Source organism: Dasypus novemcinctus, chromosome X, assembly GCF_030445035.2.
Source record: "Dasypus novemcinctus isolate mDasNov1 chromosome X, mDasNov1.1.hap2, whole genome shotgun sequence".
In the NCBI taxonomy this organism is placed as follows: domain Eukaryota; kingdom Metazoa; phylum Chordata; class Mammalia; order Cingulata; family Dasypodidae; genus Dasypus; species Dasypus novemcinctus.
Genome location: NC_080704.1, coordinates 83745402 through 83761057, shown reverse-complemented (window position 1 = coordinate 83761057; position 15656 = coordinate 83745402). Strand labels below are relative to the sequence as shown.

The following is a 15656-nucleotide window of genomic DNA, read 5'->3' as shown; positions in this document are numbered from 1 at the left end:
TGGGGAAGAGATGGATGGGGAGCTGGGGGTTGGGGAGTGGGGCTTGATTCTTCTAGAAACGTTCAGAGAAAAGTGTAGTGACTCCATTTATAGGATAGTTTGGGGAAGTCCTGAGAGAAGCAGGGGCTGGAAAAGGCAACTGTATAACAACAACAACAACATCCCATTTACAATTTGCAAAGTTCTTTCACATACACAATTTCATCTGACCCTTCATAGTCCTATAAAAGTACAAACTGTAGGTCCCATATTATAGACGAGAGCACTGAAGCCCGAAAAGTTAAGTGACCAGCTCAGAGCTGAACAACTAAGAAGAGATAGAGTTTCTCTGGTCATTTTTGGGCCCAAGGATTATGACCCTTTGACTACAGGCTCTGGGTAAAGTGACATGGGTGGTTAGAGGAGTACACCATGCATCACAAAACTGCCATTTTTTTTGCAAATAACCTCTTCTTTTTTATTTATTTTTATTCCTTAATCATAAGGATTCCCTGAAGCTATAGGAATGAAAAATCCTGCAGCAGGCCCCCTTGGTAGCTATCCCCACATCTGCGCTATATATCAAGTGTTGTCTAAAAAACAGCTCTGGATTCAGCTCTGCCATTACTTGCAGTATGAGCCTGAGCAAATTACTTAACTTTCGTGTTTCAGTCTCTTTATCTGCAAAATGTGGGAAATAATGACACATTTAATGCATCATGTAATGGTACATCTAATGATACATGTAAAGTGCTTAGTATAGTGCCTGTCACAGACTTAAATTGTTAAATAAATATTGGCAATATTATTATTATTATTAGGGTGCTTGGCAAAAGTATGGTATTAAGTGTCAAAGAAATCACACTGTGGAACGCTGTAGAGGCGCCACCACTAGGTTGTGTTCTTTTCATCTTTTTCCCAGTAGCAAGGAGGACTTATGGTTAGTCATTTCCATTCTTCTATCCAGTTTTCCTTGGGATTAGTGGCAACCCCATGTGAGGGCCATGGACTGTGAACAGAGGACAGTGTTCTTTTCTTTGTGAGAAGGTCAGTGACCTGAAAAAGTGACTGAATCAGTAATATCAGCCTTTTAGGTACCATACTCTAAGCAACATTTGCTAATTGGCCCAGAAAAACCTCACACCCAGCTATACACATGTATATACATGTCTGTATGTGCATGCGCATACTCTTCCAGGCTAGGTAAGAAGATGGGTGGGCTGATCCACACAAAGAGTTGGGCAAAGAGTCCATGCAGGGGTGTATAGATTGCTTGTTTAACAACATTTCCTTTCCTTGTCTCCCTTTAACAGTATAGAAACAAGAAACAACTAACCTGGAAGCTTTACACCCTCCTCACTTCCTGAAGGCACTTTTGAGTCTAATTAGAAGTTGAGGGTCTGTTCTCTCCTCTCTCCAGTCTCTGTATAACCAGTTCTGCAGTATTTGTGGCAAGGAAAGAGATGCTAGGGCCTCAGAAATAGAATGAAGACTTTTGTCCTAACCAGAAACCCCAAAGCTACTGAAAGCCAATCTGAAGTCTCTGAGGGTTCAGTCAGCCCAGGAGATGGGGGACAGTGGTGGTGAGGAATTGAGGACAAAGGGGTGCAACAGTCTAGGACATTGTTGAAAGCCATTGAGTAAGTCTCTACTGCAATACTATCTCATGAGCTGGGGTACTAAGACTGTGAAAAGAGGAGGTATATAAGTGATGAAAGGAGTTTCATAGCAGCTATCTTACTGCATGAAGATACCCTTGAGTGCTCCATAGAAAGTCCCCCTTCATCCAGAAAGTGGAAGTAAAGAGTGGGGAAAGAGGGGAAAGGGAAGGGATTATGTATTTGTGGGACATGTACGGGTGGATATGAGACCAAGGTTGGAGTTGGACTTGTTCGATGTCCTAAATTCCAGCTGTTCTTCTAATTGAGCAAGAGAGAGAGAAAAGTCAAAGATGAATGCTGAGAGGAAAGTGAGTGTCACATCTTCTGAAAAGGTGATAAAAATACACCATGAAAATAAGAGAAGCTGAGAAAATATATGCTTGGTATAGCCAATCCAATCTTTCCTCTTCCCCCAACAGAAAATGGAACAAAGTAAAGAATAAAGGATCCCAAGACAGGCAGCATGAAGAGAAACACACTTTCTCAAGTTACCCAACTATACCATGTTCCCACCCACAAGTAGGTCCAAGCAATTTCACATTAGCAACCACCTTCAGGTGGTGATTAAAGGTCCCAAGCCTTAGTCCTGTTACCTCTGGAACATAAGAGGACTGTGGTGACCTAGCTTATCCACACTACCACAGTAATCTTTGAGTACTGGAGGAATGTGGGACAAGGGGTGGGTGGAAGCAGAAAGAAATTTGCAATAAATATTTTCTAGACTAATTATTGGAGGTTTTCAAAGGGATCTGGGCCAGGTGGTACAACCCTACCCTCACCTAGCAAATTTCCCAGTTTAGGTCCTTTGTACTATTCCCCTATAAATCCTACAGAAGCCTCTGCTACATTAAACCTGATTCCACAGACAGATGGGAAAAACTTCTTTCAGATGGAATATTCATTATTCCTGACCTGGAATGTACGATGTGTATGTGTGTATGTGCATATAAGAACAAAGCTTTTTCTCTAGGGTTTACTCATTCATTCCCAAGTGATACGGGTCCTCTCAAGACAAGAAACCCTACTCCATCTTATACACAATTTGAAAAGAGCAAAATAATTCTTTTCAAAATGGAACAAAACAAAAAAGATGTCGTATGGAGAAGCAATCCACCCTTTTTGGAAACCAGTCTGGTCTGCCCAAGAGATTGAGATGGGATGGCATCTTTTGCATAGTTCTACAAATGTAGATAGCTTAGTTGCTTGTTTAGTCTTTATGAGACTGGAGGAAATATTGCCAATGACAAGAAATTATAAATCCAAGGGAAAGGAGAGAGCTCTGTGCCTACTACTCCAGTAGCCACACTCTCATTTAATCCCTAAGTGAGGCTGAAGTTGACCAGAAATAGTGGACACCAAACAGGGCCTTCTCCAGGATTACAGGCAGCACACTCCCAACCTACCACAGTGGGATCCAGGCAGCAGTGTCAAGCCAGCTATAAAGATGCCCTGTCTGAAGTTCCCTGAAGGAAACCTCTGTATCATATATAGGAACCTTGGTTTACTCTTCTGGCATGAAGTAACAGCAAACCAGGGTAGCACTGACCAAGCGTTTCTGAGAAATGAGAGTTATCTGCGGGAAATGAAGTTCCAGGAGAAGGATCCAAACAAGGGACTAAAGGAATGCTTGTAATTTAATGCTTTTTATAAATTGGCTCAAATGCTGGGAAATAGCAGCATATGGACCCACCCTACTAGCCTGCAGCAGGCCAAATCAAGGAAGTTCTATTGGAGGTTTAGCTCTATGATAAACAGGGCATTCTGGGAGAAGCAGCTACACACCCAGAGCTGCCCTTGCATACTAGATAAAAAGGAGTAATTCGGCTTTCAAATGTCCCAACCTCTCATTCTCATCCTTACCAGTGTGATTCACTGTCCCAGTGTGGGACACAGTTTGACTGGAGAGAAAGCAGGGGAGTGACTTGAAAGATGCCTGGTCAATGGCCCTGTGGTCTGAAGCTCTATCGCATGCTCTAGGCCAATCTGATCGAGTTCCTCTGGGCAGTAGACAAATGCCTTTAGCCAAAGGCAAGAGATTGGCAGATTTTTTCAAAAGATACCTGGCTCTCTAGTTACCATTTAATGGTGAGCCCAGTGATCCACTGGACAAAGCAGTGAAAAACCTTTAAAATGGGATGAAAAAAGAACTTACTCTGCCTCTGGTTTTACCCATCCTTGGGACTCTAAACTTTCCCAAAGGTGAAGTGTAGCATTCTTCCTCATGCCTAGAAAATTCTGTCTCAATCAGAGTGGTCCATTAACCTGAACCATCTTGTACCCAGTTTTAATCCTTCCAGATAATTTTCCCTTTCCCTGGGTGGTAGAGTCTTAGCCCCAACCTGGGGGCCTATAATAGTCATGCTTAAAAACTGCCGCCCAAAAGATGTCTCCCATTGTATTTTATGGCTCAGTTCTAGACTCACAGTTGAGGTAGATCATGCAAGGTAATGGGTTTACTCTGGACCGCTTTCAAAAAGGCCCTAGATTGGAACCAGGATTAACAACTCTGACTTGTTCTGCCTCTGTCCACTGAAACTCTAGCCCTAAACCCGCCCCAGATCCAACTCACTTAGGACTCCAATAGCAAGCTGGGGTCTACACCCAATGTCATCTAGCTCCTCTTTCCCCACAAAAGCTCCCCTATCCTCCCAGGAAGCCATTATTGTCTATACTTTTCAAAAAATTACCTGATTGACCCCTGTCCCATCTGTTGCTTGGTCAGCTTGGGGTATTCACAAATTTCCCATAAGCTCTGCAAAAAATATTGACTGATTTCTCTGCTGATTTTTCTTTTTTCTTAAACTAGACTCTGGCCATTTGTTTCCATCTCAGGAATCATTTGCTTTCCTAGGCTTAGGACTTAAGGAAAGTGGACATCCCTCCCAAAATAGCTGAAGAAAGGGGACAAGGTATACTGCTTGTGATACCATAGCACTGTACACATCACAGAGTCCACAAAGATTTCATGCTGTATGCTCTAGTATGGCCTGAATTTCACTTCTTCTATGCCCTGTGGCTTTTTTTCTCATGCCCAGAGGTCCCTCTGATATGTAGTTAGCCCCCAAACATCAAGACTACCTGTGATGGTTAGGCTGTTGTGTCAACTCAGCCAGGTAATTGTGTCCAGTTGTTTGGTCAAGCAAGCACTGGGCTAATTGTAATACAAGGGCATTTATGGACTTCAGTCACCATATTGACTTTACTGCAGTGGTAAATCATAGATAGCTAGTTATAATTACATCAGTCAGGGAGATTGCTATCAGCAAGAGTGATGTTTAACCCAATCAGTTGAATGTCTTAAAAAGGGAAGTGATTACAGCATTGAGAGAGTATTTCCCAGCTCGTTTTTGGACAGCCAACATTTCCCAGTTCACTGGACTTTCATTGCCTGTCTGTGGAACCTGGACTTGTGCATCCCCACGGCTGCATGAGAGACTCTTATATAATTGCATACTATTGGCAGATATCGCTTGTTGATTCTGTTTCCCAAGAGATCCCTGACTGATACACTACTTTTCTCTGGGGCTTCCTCATAACAGTACCAATCATCTGCAGAACTGTCAACTCTTTAAGCCAATAGTCACAGATTTAGGGCTGTGAAGATATTAGGCATAGCAAAAGAGACCTTGGGGTTGCAGGTGCCTCCAGACATTAAATTCATAAATATTTAGGATGGAAGGCAATTCAGACATTAATAGAAATGGACAATGCAAAGATCTCCTTGAGTGTGGGAGTGTATGTTTCAAGTCCCTGAGAATGGCTATTGGGCACATATTAGCTGATAAAAATGATGGTGAGCTTCCACTAGCTTCTATCCCTTCGGGACACCAGGGTTGGGAAAATTTAAGTAAATTGCAGAGAATATCTGCAAGCAGAGACACTTTTGGAATCTCAGGATATAAATGGTTGCTTGGGAGAACTGAGGGGCTCAAGAGAGGTACTGCTGACAATGTGATTTTCCAGTAGCTCAGGAATAGGGTGGGGTATTCTCAAATTTCCTAAAATAAAAATTGGGGTGATCCCGAGAGCCTCAATGATAAAAAATAACTTTAGTGAATTCAAGATATACCACAGGAAGGACACAAACCAAAATATTCTGAGATCCTGGGGACATAGCAAATTCCTTTCTATCCTTTCTTGACTTTACAATAAAACCATAATTTAGACCAGTACACTCTTCCCCTCAATGGACTTAGTTTGTGTCAAAGTACACACCAGCCACACCTCTACATAGCCCACCACTCCACCCACCCCCAGCTGCACTGTGAGGTCTTGACCGGAAAGTCCCCACCAGCCCTCCCCCTGAGTCCCCTATGATCACCCACTTTGAAGTCTGTTCCCCAGCAGTAAACCTCTTCCTGGTGAAATAGTGGTTTTTCCAAGTTTAATTACACATTCCAAAGGCCCCAGGTCTAGGTCTGCTCACACTACACAAATACCAGGGCCTAGCTTCATCCCAGCCCTTGCTGCCTCCCATAAAGTTTCACCCAGACTTTGCCACTGACCCTAACAGTGAAACAGCCTGCTTTCAACCACAGGGTCATACTCAGCAGGTGTTCTCTGAGGTAAACTAGGCAACAGTCAGAGGCCCTATCATAGTTGTTTTCCTAACAATCCCTGAACTGAATCACAGCAAGGAAAATGTAGTCTGAAGGGTGAGTATGGCAGCAATCTTCCCCCACAAAAGTTGTTCCACACTGTCCAGGGACTACTCTCATACAGGTGCCAACACAGCCTGTGCAATCCTGAGACTCTGCCCTTGCCAGCCACTGACACACACTCAAGTTTCCTTCAAGTGGAGTCTGCACACTCTGTGGTTGCACACATGGGTCATAAAGTCAGAAGCACTAAGAGCTCCAAGGCCCCTTCTGCAAAGGCAGTCCAGGGAAGCTGCAAACAAAAAAAAATGGGTCCTTGGTTGAAAGTGGTGGGAGGGGCTCTGAAGGGTCCAGAGGAGCCACAAGTGGACACACCAGAACTCAAGGTTTCTTTAGTCACTTAATAATCCCCAGGCCTCTTCACATAGCAGTAGAAGTTGGGGGTAGTGAGGGGAGAAACCTGTCCGCCCCAGGGCATTACTTAGAAGAGCCCCACATCCTGCACAGTGAAGAACTTGAGGTGTTTGGCACAAGTAGAGCTGTCCTGAGGAGCTATGAGAAAGTGCTAGACCTGTGGGAGAGGGCATTACAAGTTCCTGGCTCTGTCCCAAGACCCCTCGCCAGAAACAATGGGGGTTTCCACTGGCAGCATGCTGGAGTCCTAAGAGGCATGACGTATCTGACTTCTCCAAACTCGAAGGTGGACTAGTACAAGAAGTGGACCTGCCTGGGGTACTGCATCCTGTGGCCTGGAGAGAGAGGGTTAGCCCCCGCCCCCAGCACTGCTTGTCTTAGGAAGGAGACCAAGTCAGCTCCAAGCGAAAGTGAGAGTGCTGTGGCCTGTATTCAGGCTTAAAGCCTAATGAGGCACCCCACGATTAGCAGAGAGGTGTGGGGCGCCCTGGAGGGTATGGTTGAGGCTAGGGCGGTGGGTAGTGAGCTGCTGGGCCCAGCCTGCGGGTCGACTCATGCCTCTCTGGCAAGAGATCCAGGAGACCGCCACCTTGGTTGCCCTGGAGCTCGGCTCAGAGATCAAGGAGATCCTTTCGCTCCCCCAAGGAGGCAGAGGACGGCCTGGCCATGCTGGGCGGTAGCTACCGCGAGCAAAGAGACGCGTGCACAACCCCACTCACTCACCCTCTTGCCCTCCCTCTCTGTTCTGCAGACACACGCCTGCCTCAAACACTCAAACATGTGTCTGAGTCTTGGTTCAGAGTCACTAGGATTCCTAAAGTGTCTTTGGTAAAAAAACACCTACACTTCCCCACCGCATCGCGGGCTGCTGCGGAATCGGAATCAGAGGACTTTGTTTCTCTAGGAGCTAGCCTCTCCTCTCTTTATGATTTCGCCTCCCGCCCCCCCCCCCCGAAAAAAAAACCCTGCAGCTATTTTCCCCCAGCACGCACAGGCAGAGTACTTAACCGAGAAGGTGTGTCTGGATTTGTCCTAGGGTAAAAAAAAGTTCATTTCTTGCCGGTTCCCATCCCTATGGCGTCTAGCGACCAATCTCCGCAGCCAGGGCTGCCCAGAGCCCCGCAATCCACGCTCTAACAGGTCCACAAGAAAGGAGCAAGGGAAGGGGTTGGAACAGAGCGTGAGAGGGAAACCTCCGACCAGGAAGGATGGGGGGTGGGGGGTGGACAGGGGCAGACACCTGTGCCCAGAAGGCCAGGTGGGACGCGCGGGGCTACTCACCTGCTTGGAACTCCACTTGGCGATTTTTCTCTCTTTCTTCCTGAAGTAGCATGGAGTAGAGGATTCCAAACGAGTTCTGGATGCCGAAGATGGAGCCGTTGCACCAGGTGGCAGCGAAGACCACCATCCAGCCGAAGCCACCCTCGGGGGGCTGGAAGCCACGCACAGTGCCGCGGGTTTCCACCGTGAGCGTGGACTCGGGTTCGTGCACAGGCTCTGGCTCAAACTCCAGCTCCGCCAGGGGTGCGGGATCCGGTAGGGGCTGGGGCTCTGACTGGGGCTCTGGCTGGGATTCAGGCAGATGCGCAGGCACGGGTTCAGGTTCTGGCTCAGGCTCGGGCTCCAGGTTACCCAACGGCTCCTGCTGTACCTTCTCTGACTCCTGCCAGGGCCCCTTGGCTTCCTCGCTCTCCGGGTTTTGCAGCGCCATCGCGGCCGGGTGACTGTGGCTGCTCCGGCCGGAGGAGCCGCTGTGTGGCTGGTACTTGTTTCTGTTGTTGCTGCTGCTGCTGCTCAGAGCGCTGTTGCTGCTGTCGTTGCCTCCGTCTCCCTGCTCCGCGCCCCAGCTGGCCAGCCCGTCCCGCGACAGACGGTCCCTTGAGCCCTCTCCTCCTCCGTCCAACCCCCTCCTCCTCTCCCCATGTCATCTCTTTCTCCTCCCCCTCCTCCTCCTCTCCCCCCACCTCTTCCTCCCTCAACAGGCAGCCACTACAGCCTCGCTCTTCTCCCCAACCCTTCCTCCCCCTCCTTCTCTTACTATCCTACCTACTCAGGCCCCCCGATGCCTCCCCCAACTCCCTTTCCAAACTACTGAATCCTGCCCTCTTTGTCCAGATGTCCAGTAGAGAAAGTTAAAATGTAAAAAAAAAAAAAAGAAAAAGAAAAAGAGTATAAACTATCCTGTACCCCTGCCCTGTCTTCCCGGGAGGTTCCAGGACAGTTATTGATGAACCCTGAGTTTCAAGAGGAGACCCCCTCCTTTTCCTTCGCGTCCAGTTCCCTCCTTTCTCACACGCAGCCTGCAACTGGGGTGATCCCGGGACCCCCAGAGCAAGAGCTGGCCTGCATGGGACCCCACCCTGCCTTCAAGAGTCCCTCCTATGCCCCACCCCCACCAGCCTGGCCTGTAGTGAACAGCCTGGACCTCGGACAAAGGGTGGGTACGATCTTCTTGAGCCCCAGGACTCGGCACCCCACTGTCGGCGCACCCCCCACCCCGGAGTCTTCCCCCACTCCTGCCCCTCCCGGCAAATGCCTAGCAGTGCTGGGAGGGCAGGAGGCGGCGCCTCAGCGAGTCCCGCCCCTCCGGGCTGTCAATCAAGGCTTTGTTTGCTCCAACCTGGAACCCGGAGGAGTCGCAGAACGCCGGTTCTGGGCCCTGCCAGGGCTTGGTCAGGACCCGGGGCCCGGCCAGAGTGAAAGGGAGGTGCAGCGGCACGGGAGGGGGCCGGCCCCGGCGGGGTCGAGAACCAGAGCCCCCCGAAACCTCCTTCCTTCTCCAGTGTGGGGCCGAGGAGACAGGAGCCGGGGCCTGGCGGAGCCACCAATTTGGGCAAGGGCGTCCTCGTCCCCGACATTCCGGCTGGGCTTGGCCACAGCTTTTCCAGTGCCCAAGACTTGGCTGAATCGCAAGCAGATGGGTCCGCCCCTGGTCCGCCGGGAATGGGGCCCCTTGGGCATCCAGACAGGGAAACCTCGCTTAATATCTCAAACTCGGGCCCTAGCCCCGCGAGGGTAAGGAAGAATTTGCTTTCCGGGGAGCACGCGGGTCCTGAAGGGTGGGGTGGGATCAAGGAGTAGGCGATCAGTCCTAGCCGACTCCCAGCACGATGCACTGTTGTGCACAGCCTCAGCCTTCGGGGCCGGCGGGGAGTTCCCGGGAAACTTTGCCTCCCCTTAGAGCCGGTATATATAATGCACTAATCATGAGGCTGTCGTATGGTTACCAAGCATTCGGTTTCCTGGAAGCAGCCGGCAGACAAGCGCCAAGCCCTTTCTCCCCAGCATCGCATTAACCCTCTTGCTAGATGAAAAGACTGTGGCCGGTGTTAGAGGGACAAGCGAACACCCAGTTATTAAGCACCTGAGGGAGGGCTGAGCTGATAGGGAAGATAAAGGAGTTCTGAGGAACTTGCTGTGCCTAGAGAGGAATCAGCCAAATTCACAAATCACAGGGGCTGTGCAAGTGAACAGAGTAGATGTCGGAGGAAGTAGAGCACATCCCTTATTGTCCTGAGGTATTATTATCACTTGCTTTTTGAAGGCCTGAAAACTTAGGCCCAAGGAGGACAAGGCATCCATTTGCCTGAGGACATGGGGCAAATCAGAGACAAGATGGAATTTCAAAGGTCTCTCCATAAGGCAAAGTCTCAAGCTCCCTGCACTCTATCCACCAACAAGTCAGGCACTTGGTGCTCCTAGAGTGGGGGTTAGAGAGAGGAAGGCAGGATCCCTTTAAGCTATCATAGCTGGCTTCTGGAGGAGATGGTGACCTGGTGGGGCTAGAACACTGAGTAGGATTTTAACAGGTTGGGTTAGGAGGGTTCCTTGCCTTGAAGCATGCCTTTAGCTTAAAGCACAGAGGTTTAGGATTCTTGTCATAGGAGGGAAGTGAAACCTAATAAGGTGAAAAATTGAATATGTATGCTGCCTATCCCAGGAAACATTTGAATTTTAATAAGAATTCACAATGCTTCAGCCACAGGAGTTACTAATTGTGGATATTATGGTCACTGGGGTTTAAGATTTGCTTTCTAGTCAGGGGTATCAGACTCTGAAAAGGGTTGTTTCCAATGCCAGAACTAGGAATGAACCCTAGAGTTTTGCTTCCAACTTCAGATCCATACTTTCTAAAGTTTATTTTCCTCATTATTTAAATGAGTTTTTATATCACTGGAGTAGGAGTAAAGGTGTGTGATGACACCGAGAATCTCTTGTGAGCCTAACACTATGCTAGGTCCTTTAAATACATGATCTCATGTAGCCTTTGTAACCTTCATAAGAACCTTATAAGGTTGGGGTGATTTGGCAACATTTTATAAATGAGGAAACAGAAGCTTCAAGAGAAGCTGTTGTTTCTGTCTACAAAGCCAATAAGAAGTAGAACAGGGATTTTTGCTCATTTGTGTGAACTTCGAAGTATGTGCCCCATCCAGGAGACAGAATTATGTAACTGCAATCCCACAGCAACACACTCTTTAGAAGGTACTTTAAAATGGTTAACGTGCTGACATCAGGAATCCTGAGTTCTAATCTAATCTTAATTTTACCATTGCATGCCTGGGTGATCCTAAGCAAGGTGTTTTTCCTGTCTGAGCCTCAGTTTCTTTATCTGTAAAATAGGGTTAAATACATCACAGTTATTAAATTCCATGCTGGGGGTGGGTATTGGCTTTATTTTGGATATACAAGGGAGCCACTGATTTTTTGAGTAGGACAGTAACATCAGATCTGCAGTTTAGAAAGAAAACTGTGGTGGCAGAGTAGAAGATGACTTGGAAAGAGAAGAGGTAAGGAAACCAGTTAAAGAGCTTTTACAAATGGACCAGGTAAAAATGTTGATGATCTTAAATAAGGCATTGACTGTAGGGATCAAGACAAAGGGATGACTGAACAATTGTTATGGTAGAGTTGATAGAACAGATTAGGGCAGTGAGGGAAAGGGAAGAAGCAGGGGTTATGCAAACATTTCTTGCTTGAGTGAAGAAAAAGATGATAATAGCATTAATAGAAATGGAAATTAGAAGCAGAAGCAGATCCAAGGTGCCTGTGGCTTCCTGTCTCTTACCCCTTCAATCCATCCTGTAAATTACAGCTATAAAGTATGAATTTAATCATCACATTCCTCTGCTTTAAAAGCCTTCAATGATTCTCCATTTGACTCTTAAGTCTCAATTCCTCAGCCAAGAATAAAAGGTCGCTTATGGTTTGGGACTAACCTCATTCATTCATTCATTCATTCATTCATTCATTCATTCAGCAAACATTTACTAAGCCTTTAAGTGCTAGACTTTGTACTAAATACCAAGGACAGAATAATAAAAGACTTGGTGCCTGTTTCTGAGAATTTCATATTCAACCTGTCTAGGATCACTTTCTGTTATTTTCGCCACCCCCCCCCCTTTGTCCCATTTAGGAAAGACTCCAACCAAAATGAATTACTGATCACTCCATGACTAAGGGATACCTGTCAATTTCTCAGCCTTGACCACCCATTTTCTAACAATCCAGTTGAGATCCCATACCTTTCTTGATTCTCCAGCAGGGACAGGACAGAGTGGGTTCAATAAAGCAGATATCATGGTTAGTCTTGAAATTGGGAGGCATGCCTCTTGCTTTTGTTATACCATTCACTCATTCATTTCACAGTCATTGAGCAACTATTGTGTACCTGTCATTGTTCTAGACAAACAATGATTCTTGTCCATGTGGTGTTTACATTCTAGTTGAAAAATAACAATAATTATAACTATCATTTATTAGATTTAACTCCACTAAATTGAGTGAATACATAGAAAAATTTGAGATTGAAGAGAAGGGAAGGGAAGGGCGTCAAGGATGGTGTAAGGTTGAGAGTGAGGTGGTAGAAGTAAGGCTAGGGTCTTGAGATGAATGTTTTCTCTAGAAATCTTCTCTAAATCAGTCTCAGTCAACAAGCATCATCAACAACAAAATTTTGGAGAGTACCTACTATGTATGGAGTATTATCACTCATTCAGTTTGGCTCATGCTCATGAGTGAGGTATGACTTGTATAGCACTCTTTAGATTATTTTACTTGTCTGATTGCAGACCTTGGGAAAATCCCAGTGGAGGTCTCCTTTTTGTACTGCAAGTGAGAGAATGTCCTTAAGAGAAATGAGCCCACAATGGAATCATTGTAGTTACTTATGCCCTTTACTGGGACTGGAGAAGAACATTGTTACCCTAACCTGGTTGTGCATCAGAATCACCTGAAGAGTTTCATAAAGTACTGACTCCTGCTCCTACTGAATCATTCTGAATTAGAATGTCATGGGGTAGAGACAGAAATACATATTTTTAATGAGATTCTTAGTATTATTGATATACAGTTAGGTTTGGATACCACTAAACCAAAGAAATAATTCCCCTAATTAGGATCTCAAAGACTAGTAAAATTTTCCCCCAAACATTGGGGAATGTATTAGTATCCTAGCTGTTAAAACAAATACCATACAATGGGTTGGATTAACAGCAGGAAATTATTGGATCATGGTTTCAGAGGCTAGAAGGCTTCTTACTCCCAGGGTCAATATATTCTGGTTGGCGTGCAGTCTCCTGGGTTCCTTATCATTTCTCTCAAATAGCAATACCTATGGTGCCATCTTCTCTTTTCTGTGTTCCATTGACTTCCAGCTTCTATCTGCTCCCTGTGGCTTCTCTTTCTGTGTACAATTTTCTTTGCTTTTAAGGACTTCAGCCATATTGGATTAAGGCCTACTGTCACTCAGGTTGGGCACACCTTAACTAATAACATATTTAAAGAGCCTATATATGAATGGATTAATACCCACAGGACCAGGAGTTGGGACCTGAACATTACTTCTGTTGGGGACATTATTCAATCCCCAACAGGAACCAACATAAGGCTGTGAAATTTCAATGTTGCCATGTGAGGACAAATCCACACTAACATATAATTAAAGAAATGATATTTTTAAGACCAAAAAAAAAAAAAAGAAAGGGCATAGATTTTTCTGGAAAACAGTCTTTCTCAAGACTGTTTGTTGTCAGTTGGCAACAATTTTTCTCATGTATTGGCAGACTGACGAAAATGTCATAAACTGGCATGCATTTGCCGACTAGCACTGGGGTTTCACTAGACCAGATGACCTCTGGAAGCCCTTCTAGCCCTGAAGCTCTCTATTTTAGGCCAAAAGTACTTCCTTGTTTTTGGCTTCTCCTATTCTCCAGTAGAATTTTCTGGATAGCATGAAGCTCAACATATCATTCACATCATCCCCTGGGCTGTGCTTACATTATCCTAACTACTTGATATTGGATGACATATTGGAAGCGTTCTCAAGAAGATGAGCACATAATCTTGCCCTCCTTCACTCACTTACTTTTCTTTATTTAATTCGGTGAAGATAGCTTAGAAGTTATGTTGATACAGCATCAATCTGGATCTAAGATCCAAGTTGGATTGATTGTGAAATGGAGTTGCTCTAGCAGTGGTGAAAGAACTCCAAAGGCGGAGAAGACTTTGTTTTATTGTTCATAATCAGGAAAGAGTACAGAAGGGAACTCACATACTGGGAAATGAATTTGAATGTTGATGTTTTCTGATGGCCAAAGAGGAGGCATGGAAGGGAAAAGACATTCAGTAAACCCTGATTTCAGCTTGAGCCACAGGCTGTTCATAATAATAGGTACATTAAAAGCAAATCAACATGGAGCTGCCCTGGATGGTGCTTCAGGGGCAATCATCGGACATTGTAAATCCTCACAGGGCCCACTGGATGGAATGGAGGAGAGTATGGGCCATGATGTGGACCATTGACCATGAGGTGCAGAGGTGCCCAAAGATGTACTTACCAAATGCAATGGATGTGTCATGATGATGGGAATGAGTGTTGCTGGGGGGGGGGAGAGGTGGGGTGGGGGGGTGGGGTTGAATGGGACCTCATATATATATATTTAATGTAATATTATTACAAAGTCAATAAAAAATAAAAAAAAAAATAAAAGCAAATCAATTGGCCATATGCATGGAGCTGGTTTCCTGAATGCTAAGAAAGCAGTTCTGCTCAATAGTTAGTCTATTATTAGAGCAGGCATAGAAGGGAAAAGACCCTGGAGCCAGAAGGGAAAAGATAACAGAAGTAGCAGGAGCATTATGTAAAACAAAAAGATAGGAAACACTTTACTCTCTGAGGCTAGAATAGAATAACAAAGCTTGAAGTCAGAGAAAAGATGAAATAGTTTGGTGTTCTGATCATTTCCAAGGAAGAAATGGAATGGTTTTTTGCATTTTAAAATCATTAATTTTTTTTTCCATTCATTCACAAGGTATTTATTGAAGGCCTACTATATGGCGACTATTGTGCTAGACCTTGGCTAAAAAGTTTCCTATTCTAATAAATGGAACCTTAAAGTATATGGTTACAACGCAGTGTAAGGATGGGTCTTGCCTTTGTTATATATGCTTCTCATAAACTGTGACTCCTCTTGAGAACAGGGTCATGATTATTTGATTTTGAGTCTTTAGCACTTAACACAATGCCTGATATGATGCAGATGCTCATTAAGTATTTAAACAAACAAACAAATACATTTTGTTACTTGATGTAACAAAGTCTCAGCTTCTTTATCCATAAACAATCGTAATGAGGCCTGTCTGGAAGGTTTATCGTGAAGATTAGAAATAAGGTGTGGAAAGCACTTAGCATAGCATTTGATGATCAATAAATGTTAGTGTCCAGATAGTTTGAAGAAGAAAACAATCTGGTATGTCTTTTGGCATTGGTCCAATTCTGAAATCTAGACCATAGTATCAGAGCTGGAAGGTATCTTCTACAAAGTCCAATCTCCTTGTTCAACAAACTGAAACCTAAAGAAGGAAAAGTACTTACATAAAGTCACATCTGACTTATCTAAACTTTCCTTCTAATGACCTCAAATAATTGTGAAAGGTGATATGATATACATACATATGAGGTAGGGGCATCATTTTACAAATTAGGAAATGGATACAGGAAAAG

At 45.3% G+C, this 15656-nt stretch overlaps 1 protein-coding gene across 1 annotated transcript in view; it reads right to left on the bottom strand.

Annotated features, from left to right (window-relative positions):
* Window positions 1–9186, bottom strand: part of SLC16A2 (solute carrier family 16 member 2) — a 172825-nt gene extending 163639 nt beyond the window's left edge. Inside the window, exon 1 of the mRNA XM_004475775.4 lies at window positions 7934–9186. Within this exon, the coding sequence (XP_004475832.3) occupies window positions 7934–8363 (430 nt within the window). The 5' untranslated portion in view covers window positions 8364–9186. The remainder of the gene's footprint in view (window positions 1–7933) is intronic.
* Window positions 9187–15656: the final 6470 nt, after the last annotated feature.